Consider the following 11,766-nt stretch of genomic DNA (forward strand, 5'->3'; position numbering starts at 1 on the left):
AAAAGGAATAGATTAATGGATGTGTGTGTGTGTGTGTGTGTGTGTGTGTGTGTGTGTGTGTGTGTCTGTGTACAGGATGATGTTAGTTTCCTTTCGCTTTTGATTCTGTGTGACTGTCATTGAAATACTCTGGTTTGTAGGAATGCGGTCTCAGAACATTTTATTAGATTCTGATTAGGAGAGAGGAGAGCCAGCTGTGTTCCCACATGCTTTACCTGTCTCTTCCACCTCCACCTGCTGCAGTGTTCAACCAGCAGACGCACTGATTCTAGGTTTAGCATTTCAAAGTAATACTGGAAAAGGCTCAGGCTCCCCCTTTAATTTTATACTGTTTATCCTTATACTCTACATAGGAATTATGATGGATGTATTGCTTAGAATTAGGGAATTGTACTGTAGGTGGTGCGACACTCTGATTACAAACTGTTACTTCTTCATAAAGGAAAATGTTACATGCCTCGCTTTGATCTTGTAAACGTATCCGTCTGACATTGTTGAAAGCTTCTCCACCACCCAATGAGCTCTCTGTCATCCTGCAGACAGCAAAAGCCAACCGGTAGTACTGAGATCAGCAAGTCACAGATCTATTATTGATGCTGTGTATTAATGATCCAAATATTTTTTCATGTTGTCTAATGTAATTACTGCTAAATGAACAGAAAGATCATCAAAAAACTTCATTACATTTCCTTTTATTATGCAGTTGGCCTAATTTATCCTTTATTCTTTTAAATCAGTTTGTCAACGTGATGTTCAGAGTATTAAAGATTAACATTATTGGATTCCCACTCCCACTCCTCTCTCCTTCTGTCTGATTCACTTCTTTTTCCTCCCCCTCCCTAACATCTTTGACTCCTCTGCTGTGTCTCCCCACTCCTCATGCCTTCCTTCTTTTAAACGCTCTCTTCAATTTCATTTCATCCTCCCCTTACTCTCATCTGACCTCTTTTAACTTTTCCATTTGCAGACACTCAACTCTGTGACTCCCCACCTGGATGTGGAAGAGTGCAGCATTGCTCTGTTGCCCAGAAACCGAGAGAAAAACCGCAGCATGGATGTTCTGCCGCCTGATCGCGCCCTGGCCTTCCTGGTTACAACAGAAGGGGAGAGCAACAATTACATCAACGCTGCTCTCGCCGACAGCTTCCACCGGCAGGCTGCTTTTATTGTGACCCCTCACCCTCTGCCGGGCACGACAGCGGACTTTTGGAGGCTGGTCTTTGACTACGGCTGCACAGCAGTGGTCATGCTCAACCAACTCAACCAGTCTAACTCTGCCTGGGTAAGGTCAAAGTGTTATATACTGTTTTACTGCCACTGATTTGTTGACACTATAAGGAAGGTTCACTCACACAAGAGCAGCTGTTTGTGGTACTAGTTTTTACATTCAGTCTCGAGGTTATCTGAACTTTACTTGAGACTTTTCCTGACATACCCTGACTTCACTGTTTCTGTATCTTACTGTGCTTGGGATTAGTTCCTTCATGCCATTTTGTTGGGCTTTGATCCCTGACCACATTGATCTCAAGGCATGACTAGATAACACCCGCCCCAGTTTTTCCTTCCCCTCCTCAAGTTACATCTCTGGAGAATAGGCTTGCATTACCCTCCAGCCACATCTCAGGGTTCTTTTTGTTGGCGTCCCACTTTTTCTCATGAGCATATGTCTGTACTGCAATATTCCCTGTTCTTTCTTCAACACGTATAATAATAGCTATAATAATGAGTGGCAACAAAACACAAGATTTAAGTTTAAGATTCAATTAAAAACACAATGGAACACCAAGAACAAATAACTTAAAGAATATCTCATTAATTCATTTTTAAGAGGAGATTTTAAAGTAGTTAAAGCTATTTGCTATCCTAAGCGCCTATGGTAAGCTACTCCATGTAGTTGGAGCTCTAAAGGCAGTGCTTTAGCTGGTAAATAAGGGCTCTACTAGATAATCAGGTGACAAACTGAAGAAGGCTGTGAAAGTCAGCAATAGATCCTAAAGTCTATGAAGATGAAGATGAACGGTTCATTATCAAGCGTGAATGAAATGAAAGCATGTAAAATAGTATCATTAAAAGAAAGGAATGATTTAATTCTGGAGATATTTCTCAGGTGGGAGAAACAGGAATTAACAAGCCTACAGTAGTAATCTGGGGCTCCAGACTAAGGCTCTGATCAAATGTAACTCCCAGATTTTTAGCAGAAGGAACAACATACTCTGTTAAAGAACCAAAGGCTGGCACAACTTGACTACGGACGTGTTCAGCTAATAATTAAGATCTCTGTTTTGTTGGAGTTAAGCTGAAAGAGAATGACAGACATCCAGTCCTTAATGGCAGATAAACAGTTGTGCAGAGATGACAATGCTGCTGAATAATTCAACAATGTTGGGCCAGGTACGACTTGATATCACTGGCATTATAATGGAAAGAAATAAGAAATGACATGCTCTCTCATAATTTAGCCTAAGGAAAACAATTGAAAGAGAGAATAAGATTGGTCCCCAAATGGATGCTCGTGGTACACCACTCAGGGACACTGCCTGCGAGGAGGAACGACAATTGACACACACAAGAAAATTTGCGGTAGACAAACAAAATCAATCAAGGATAGTGCTGGAGATAAGAATAAGAATATTTGAATCCATTGTGTCAAATGCTGCACTGGTGGAGAGCAGACATTCCAGCACAGAGCATCAGGTAATATCAGCTTTCATCAATATATCATTAACATCTCATATTACCATGTAGTTGCACCTATATAATTAATATATGAATGAATAACTAATGAATCACTAAGCCAAAGACATTGGCGATAATGGCTTATACAGAATGTAGATTTTGGTTTTTAGGCATACATAGAAGATAGAGTCAAACTTGAAATATTAACCATGTGAAATATGTATTACTTTGTATCACCTTGAGCCTTTTTTTGTCCAAGGTCTATCTTAGAGTTTTGTAAAAATCAGTCCTTAACATTTTGCCAGTGTTTCTTGGATAATGCTCATCTGGTGGAGATATAATTATGTATTGAGTGTAAGTAGTAGCAGTGGCACTACTGGTCCGTAAAGGGTCCCTTATTTAGTCTATTAAGTTATTAACTTTGAATTAACTAAATCAACAAAAGGATTGTTTTTGTTCATCTTAGTTAAACGCATATGTAGTTTGGCCAACTTCTTGAAGTCAGTGTGTTTGACAAAAACTGAACAGAACTGGCCCAAGACTTGATCCATGCTATATAAATCATGTTAACTCTTTAGTTGATACACCAATTGAAAAGAGAAATGTTGTTTTCAACAAACTGAACCAACCAATCGAGGGCTGTTCCAGAGATACCCACTGATTGTCTGGCTTAATGCACCTCTTGCATCAGTGTTCACTGTTGATGGTTTTCACAGCACTCCATTGCTATCACTATGAGAGTATCTTACCAAAAGATATTTGTCAAAATCAGTTAACCACTAACATGACCTTTAAGGGCCTAGACAGGCTTTGTAACTGTGGAAGTCAATAAATTATCTTAATCTTGAATAATTGTTTATGATGTGCACATCAAATGTTCTGCATGCTGTTTTGTAACACCCTGAGTAGTCTGGTAATAAAACCCTCCCCAGAAAATCTACTTGAGGTACCCCTGTTTTTCATCCACTCCCCTTTAAATGTTTTTCATCTAATTTATTCCAGTGCAATGCAGTTTCTTTTGGGTCTCACCTGAAAATTGAGTTATCGCCACTTTAAGTTGTTCATTGCAAGATCTTGTTATGAACTCTGTTATAGAGTTCATTCGTGGCACTGGAGTACTCTGTCTCCCTCTTGTTGCAATCTCTCAAAGCACATTACATCTCTCCCTCCCTGCGCTGCCTCTCTCCCCTTATTAACACCAGTGTGGCACCGTAACACCTCCTCTTCTATGTAGGCACACATTAACACCAATTTTGCCAATGCTATTATTCTGCTTGTGCGTCTGCATGTCTTTTCAACTGTATTCTGTTTTTTTGTATTCATTGCATGCATGCAGACCCCCCACTGCCTACCTGCTTACACACACATACGTGCTTAATTTCACCATTTAGAACTTCTTAAAGTTCTCTCTACTTTGATAATCCAAAGTTTTAAGAGCAAAGGCAGTTTTTTTGGCCACAAATACTGAAGAATGCATGAGTCCAAGTACTGTATGTGCCACATTTAATCACTGATAAAACAATCTCCCCACTCTCTCTCTCTGACCTCCCCTCTACCTGTAGCCGTGTGTTCAGTATTGGCCGGAGCCTGGTTTACAGCAGTACGGGCCCATGGAAGTGGAGTTTCTGTCCATGTCAGCAGATGAGGATGTCATTACTCGTCTGTTTCGGGTCAAGAACGTAACAAGGGTGAGTCATTGCGGTTTGACAAAAGCCTGCACAGGACATGTTGTTCCACTCAGTGGTATTTCACAAATGATAACTGGAACCTCATTAGAAATGCATTAGCTGTGGTCTTCACTTGTAATTCAGATGTGACATTTTACCTACAGTACCTTTAGAGCTGCCAGCTATAATGTGCATCTAAAAACCCAACACAAGTCCTCAAAATCAAAGTACTCGGCTGTAAAAAATAATGTGTACCTGAAACCTTCATATGATGATTTGAATTTCTATCCAACTTCTAGAATGTGTACATACTCAAAGGCTTAATGCTTCGCATGATGCTGGATTTCTACACAGTGTGTGCCTCTGCATCGTTATCTGTCTATTATTTCTTTCTTATTAATATACAACAACAGTTCTCTAGTGAATGCCTCATGGGTCAGCGGGCGTTATCAAATAAATACACTCTAAAATAAATACACTCTCAAATATAGCCTGGAGATTTGTACTGAGCACAATGGCAGATCAGTAAAAAACTTAGACTGTATCATACATACTACAAAGGACATTTTTTGATATTCAGCAGTCCAGAAAATTGAACCAGAGCCACCAAAGTTTCCATAAGATGTTCCCATAAGAATCATACATATTATACAAACTTTCTATGGAAAACAAGAGAAGCCCATTGACATGCATGAAATAAAGGTCAGTCTCTCCCTTTTTCAATTTCTTCTTGTCATTACCTAGATAGGCGTCTTCCCTCTCTTAGGTGCCTGTTGGCATGCTAAAGACAGGACTTTCATCATCATAATGCATGCCATATTTTCAGTTGCAGGACACTCTTCAGGCTGCAAATCACACTCTCTTTTGATTTGTTCATAAACCATGTCACACATTTTTTTTAAAAGTATCTGGCATGCAGAGAATTAGGAAGACCTCATGAAACAGGCTAAATAAAGGCACTGACAGTTCTGTTATGGTAGAGAGAGCACAGGTTTTTTTTTTTTTCCAGTTGTGTGCATATGTATGAATCAGTCATTTTCACTTCACACACTTCATTGTGTTGATGTGTGTGTGTGTGAGTGGAGGTACGGTTTAAGCCCGGGAATTTACATAAGCGCATGCATGCATTCTGCTCAGGATTGCTGTCAACCAATTATTGAAGAAATCTGTATGCGAGGCGTTTCCCTGCAGCCATTAGAAGCAGTGCGACACGCAGTGCCCAGAACTTCCTTTCTTGATTGGCCTCACCTATTCTGTTGACTGCCCTTGTCATTCCCCTCTCTACCTATGGCACCTTTTTTTTCTATTCAGTGCACACCATTGCCAAGGAGAGGGCAACTTAACACAGCATGGGAGAAATCAAGTCACACAGAAATAACACACACCTCTCCCTCTCTCTGTCCCTCTCTCACTGCATTAGTGTGTATGTTTCCTATGCGTGACAATGATATACAAGGATAGGGAGTAAAAGTCAAAGGAATGCATTGTAAGCATATGTACAGTGTGTGGGTATGAGAGTAGTGCAAAAAAAGTACATTGTGTAAATCCTACCTCCGCTGAGGCAATTCCTCCATGCATCGTTGGTGTCTTTGCCAGCCCAATTTGCATGACTTACAGTTCTCCACTGGTCCTTAAGTATTAGGTGAGATTCTACAGGACAAGGTTATGAACACACAGGGACCTCTCTCACACACAGCTCCGGTCCCACTTACACCTGCAGACCCATATATATACCCATAAGTCAGTCTGCTGAGTGAGCACAGCTGCAAGTGCCAGCACGCAGCCTGGGGAGCACTCAAACACGGGCGTTAACTGGCACACACAGAAATACTGAAACAACCCAAAAATGTTACAGTACAGTACACTCATATTCCATGTGCTTAATGTTTTCTGTTGCATCTAAAGCTCCAAGAGGGCCAGCTGGTGGTGTGTCAGTTCCAGTTCCTGCGCTGGTCGGCGTATCGCGACGTTCCTGACTCCAAGAAGGCTTTCCTCAACCTGCTGGCTCAAGTGCACAAGTGGCAGAGGGAGTGTGGAGAAGGTCGCACTGTTGTCCACTGCCTGTGAGTAATCTGTTTGCTACGTGCATCATGTACTGTAAATTAAAAGAGAAGGAGATGAGGCAGAAATACATTCAGTCTCTCTCTGAAAAGGTCTTAGATAGTAAATTAGTGCTGTTGAAGAGTGACATTTAAAAGTGCATTTAAACCAAAAGCTTGTCTGGTAAAACATGGTAAATCAAGACCACATCTGCGCGATGATGAGAGACAGAGACTGTGCCGTGTCTTGTGTGGTGTTTTGTGTGGTTTGGTGCAATGAGATGCATTGCAAAGTATTTTTCCATGGTATGCTAGTATTTTGTAATGTAGAAAATCAAATTGCGGTGTAATGTGCTGTGCTGTAGTGCAGTGTGTGGTGTTGTATGCTCCTCTGTTGTCCTAAGCCCCCGGAGCGCACACCCACTGATGAATATGAATGGGTCCGTCCAACTCATTGCCAAACCATCACACGTTCATCCCCACCGCCCCCATCCAAAAGCACATCAGTCAGCGCTGTCACACAGTGTTACCCACGACAACCAGGAAAGAGATTATGGAGATCAAATCAATTATGGCTTAATACAGAATGCGATGGTTCTCACTACAGTAAATTCAGGACTGCCAAGGCACTGACGACGATTGATTACCTTAATATTGCTTGTGTACGCTGTGGAGGCTTCCGTGCCTACCTTCCCCTGCGTTTTTCTCAGGAGAGAGGAAGTGGATTGTCCTCCAGTAGTTTATTGATATTGCCTTTCATTTATGATGACCAGGACAATATTTCCGAGGAAATGCCACACTGTGCTGTTATTTCTCAATTTTCTCTTCCTTACAGCTTTTCTCATGTCGCTATTTTTGTATCAAGATAGTGTGTGCATGCTGTATGAACTGTATCAAATGCCTGTTTTTCATGAGGTGGCATGAACACAAAAACAGGGTTATCAGATTACACATATTCTGCCCTGCTTATACTGTATCATTGTCTTCTTAGAACCCACTTAAACATATTAGGAGGCTCATTCCCTCTGGCAACTGAGATATATTTGTACATATTGAAATTTACTGTACATACTCAGTACATACTCATAGCATCAGGATTGCATCATACTGACAGTCAAGGTATAAACTGCATGTAATGGGGGGCAAAACAGGGCAAGCTTATTAATATGGCATATTTGAAACACAAATGCTGTTTTAAAGTGCACAAATTACAATTAAAAAACATTTAATAAACAAGTCTACAGCCATGCTAGCAGCTGTGTGGCTGTACTTAGGCACAGTGGTGCTTTAAGTAAATGCTAACATCAGCCTGCTAACATGCTCACAATGACAATGCTAACATGCTCATGTTGGGGGATCGCCAGTAATTAGGCTTCATCCTCTGGGGACCATGAATGTCGGTACAAAGATTTTATGACGGTCCATCAAATATTTCACATATGTGGAAATTGCCATCCCTAGAGGCACGTTGCTAGCATTGCTAAAATACAACATTAAAGGATAAAAACTAATTTCAAATAAAATGAAAAAGATAAGACATCTAGCTAAGATGTTTTTCTTAAAAATACATCTTCTCCACTGCAGTAATGGTGGTGGTCGCAGTGGGACGTTCTGTGCCTGCAACATTCTCCTTGAGATGATCCAGTACCAGAACATGGTGGACATCTTCTATGCTGTCAAAACTCTACGCAACTGCAAACCCAACATGGTGGAGTCTCTGGTAAGAGAGTCTGTAAATAAATCAAGCTATGTGTTCTGAAGTGGCAAAAATATTCGTGTAATTACTCTCGTTTTCACTTTTTAATTTAAGAATATTGTATTTTTCCACAGGACCAGTATCGATTCTGCTATGACCTTGTCCTGGAGTACTTGGACTGCTTTGATGGTAGATAGCAACTAAATGTTTACCACAGCGGCGGTATCCCATGCGCTGGAGATTCGATTTTAAGGCCACCCAGTGACCCCTCTACTTTAAAGTTTGGACCTGTGGACTTGGCATTGAAAGGACTGCAAAGGAAGGAGAGGGAAAAAAAAACATTGTCATGGTTCTAACTTTTAACCTTTAATGTACAGCTGTGATTTCCTCCTTGTTGGTGATGTTTATCTCTTTTGATATTTTTTGTGCTTTTCTCGGTCCTCTTTGCCTCCGGACTAAAGCTCTTTTGTGCTAAGGGTTTCTGTAGCAGCAAAACAATATTCTGAGCTACAAAATGGACCTGTCTATTCTGAAGAAGGGTCACCTTGGCTGTGTATCATCGTTTCATTCAAACAGCGAGGGGGCTGCAGAGTTACAGCAGAATTATATAAACGTGGAAGCATTTTATTCTCTCTTAAGAGCTACATACAACAGCAGTCCACTGTGGTTGTGGCATGAATTATCTACCATACCATAAACTGCCTTATTCTCTGATGATAGGATAGATTTATTCAAATCACGGAATAAATCTAAAAAGGTTGTCATACTGGTGTACAAACAGCAACACGAGATTTTAACAAGAGACCTACAGCATTAGGATAGACCAGCCCAGTCCTCAACAGTATTGATGCAGAAACTGTACAGTAGTGCAATGTGTTGTATTTTTGCCATAATGTTTGTGCTGGATTACCATGTGTGCTATAGGTGGACGTTTCCAGAGACCACAGCACTGGAGCCTGGTGCCACCACAGGAGATTCCTGTCTCATTACTGTCACAGTGCCAACCCCATTGACTGACTTGAATCCTCTCTTTACTTTGTTCTACTGATTCATCTTGATATATGCCTACAAACATACAGTATGTACTGCATCAGCTAATGTTCTCGCTCCAAAGTGTTTGTATTTTATACCCAGCGGGAAAGAAAAAGGAGCAGGGGAAACTGTTAGAAATGTACCGACATGCCATAGTGGCGGTGTGAAAAATTATGTTCCATTAATGCTGTGGTGAAGTGTCCGAACCAGTGCTGGGTTACAGGTTTGAGCCTGTAACTCCTTTTACTCCTTTCTTGTCTGAGACATTTGGTTGTACTGTAAACTGTTGAAGCAAGCTAAACCAGTTTGAATTTTATCATAACCCTTTAAGGTAGGGGGTTCATTTTGCCAATTTTGACATGAATATTAGTTGTTGTTCCTAGTGGTGTAAAATAAATAAAGTAAATATATATAAATAAAAAGGGGCATTAACATTGTGCAGAGGGAAAAAAATGCTACATTGCGTCATCACCCACCACTGAACATATTGGTGTTTTCACATTGGTGGTCATTTTTAGTATCTTAAAATAAAAATGTTATTTTAAACAGGAGGAATAGTAGGAAACAGTTGCCCACCGACCCTGCTGCTTAGCTATCCCTGACTTGATGGACAAATAAAATCCACTGTTTTTCACCTACTGGCCAATGGCTGGAGACCAGTGGAACTGTTAATGCCTGAATCAGTGGAAGAAACTCAGGCAGGTTGGCATGTGTGATACACATAATGATCTGAGTCAGCTTTGAAACATCCTCCTAAAAGATTCCCTACACACAGACAGCAAGCAATTCTCTTTTCATTTTTTAACATTTTGTCCCAGAATCAAGAAAATATCTATTCTATACTCCATTATTGCCCTTTAAAATATGTTATGCTCCACCATATCTCCTGAAACTCCTCTCCTTTAAGTGCAGGTTTTCAAGGAGCGCGGTAAAGGTATCACTCCAGGACCTGCCCTAAATAAACAAGGAGAGAGACCTTGAAGCCCACAAACTGGCAGCTAGGTGAACTCACAGTCTGGTTCAGGTGGGAGCACCAGAATATGTGAGGAATCTAACAGTATTGTAACATCACCAGGCTCCCACAGGTTCACTGATAGAGCAGCTTGTTTTTGATGAGGAGGAAGAATGAGGTAGCTACAGTGTAGTCAGTGATCTGACGCAGGATCACTGGAGGAAGTGCCTGGACACTTTTTCTCGAGGGTGGAAGGAATGTGTACATACAGATGTATATTATGTTATGTGAATACTATGTGAATAATATACTATATGTTTGCCGAGAGTAAAGACGTACAGTAAGTAACCACTACATAACCACAAAGGTGAATGTGCTGTAAATGACCATTTTGTGAGTTTATTGCCCGAACTTTGAACAACGGAGTCTCCCTGAGTGTTCATTCCAGCGTTCTGAGTAAAACAGGTCTGTCAAAGCATGTATGAATCCACTGTCTGCTTTGCATTTCATTTAGTTAATTTCAAAATATCCCAAACCACATCATTTATTTCACCGGCTGTGTTTTCCAGCAGCCACGACTGTGTGAGTGCATTGTACTTTCACCATTCCAAAGCTTTTTATTATAACTGCTCTCTGAGTGGTAGCGACTGACCCGAGAGCGCCGTCGATTTCACTTGTGTGTCTCTGTGTGAACCAATGGTAGCCTACATGACTACTGTGTTTTTGACCATTGTATTTGTCGGGGCAAGGTGTGTATTTAATGAGAGAGACGGAGAAGACAGATGTATTTTGGGGTCAGGAAGGGGTTTGTTCTGAAGAATAACAACGTTCAACAATAAAAGAACAAAGAGGGAAAAAAGAGATGTGTTTTTGTCAACTCATCATTGGATATTCTGTCAAAAATGCATACACAACTAGAAGATTTGGTGTGGTTTTATAATTGGTTTGTCAGCAGAAGCAGAGAACTGACAGCTGGACATGGACTTCCTGTCTATAAGTCTTTGACCCTCCTGCGGTTTCTCATACGGATGTGTTGTTGTAGCAGTTCCCTTCGCCTTGAACCACATCGACCATTTGATCTCTCCCCTCTTTTTAATCTCTCACCTTATTTCTTTCCCTTTCCCCTTTTCATCATACCCCCCCACCACCACCACCTCTTTCTCTCTCCTCCTCTCACCTCCCCCATCCTCAACTCCTCCCCCATCACTTTCATTTCTCCCTCTCATCCTTCTCCATCTCTCTCGCTTTGCTGCTCTGCCCAGAGTAAGGTGACTCCAGACCACAGACTTCCTCTCTCACCAGCGGCTATGTTGAATAATGCAGCAGTCCTGCAAACGGATCCAGTGTTTAGCAGGGGGACAAGCCAGATTAATTAGAGGACAAGACATCCTACTGTTGGGCTGAGGACAATGTAGACCATATGGATTCGCCTTTAGAATGTTTGGAGGTTGATCAGCTTTAAAAACAAACTTTCAGATATGGTAAAGGAGTGTATTGATAAATACAAGTGTTATTTAGATGAGATTTTTCATTTGTCATGTCAGTGAGAAGGAGCGAAAATGCATTACAGATTTAACTTGACAGAGAGAAGGAGCTTTTTCATGGAGGCAGGTCATTTGCATTATCCTATTTAATATCTGCAAGATTTTCTCAATTTCCTTTTTCACCTGCAGAAAGCTATTACAACATGAAATCCTTAGCGGC

The 11,766-nt window shown here is 41.0% G+C and overlaps 1 protein-coding gene across 8 annotated transcripts in view; it reads left to right on the plus strand.

Annotated features, from left to right (window-relative positions):
* ptprub (protein tyrosine phosphatase receptor type Ub) overlaps positions 1-10,923 on the plus strand; it is a 151,538-nt gene extending 140,615 nt beyond the window's left edge. For all 8 annotated transcript variants that reach the window (XM_044207849.1, XM_044207848.1, XM_044207850.1 and 5 more), the window contains 5 exons: positions 968-1,282; positions 4,239-4,364; positions 6,249-6,406; positions 7,967-8,102; positions 8,213-10,923. In XM_044207849.1, coding sequence (XP_044063784.1) covers positions 968-1,282; positions 4,239-4,364; positions 6,249-6,406; positions 7,967-8,102; positions 8,213-8,275 — 798 coding nt within the window. In that variant the 3' untranslated portion in view covers positions 8,276-10,923. The remainder of the gene's footprint in view (positions 1-967; positions 1,283-4,238; positions 4,365-6,248; positions 6,407-7,966; positions 8,103-8,212) is intronic.
* Positions 10,924-11,766: the final 843 nt, after the last annotated feature.

The sequence above is a fragment of the Siniperca chuatsi genome, linkage group LG9, assembly GCF_020085105.1.
Source record: "Siniperca chuatsi isolate FFG_IHB_CAS linkage group LG9, ASM2008510v1, whole genome shotgun sequence".
Classification (NCBI taxonomy): domain Eukaryota; kingdom Metazoa; phylum Chordata; class Actinopteri; order Centrarchiformes; family Sinipercidae; genus Siniperca; species Siniperca chuatsi.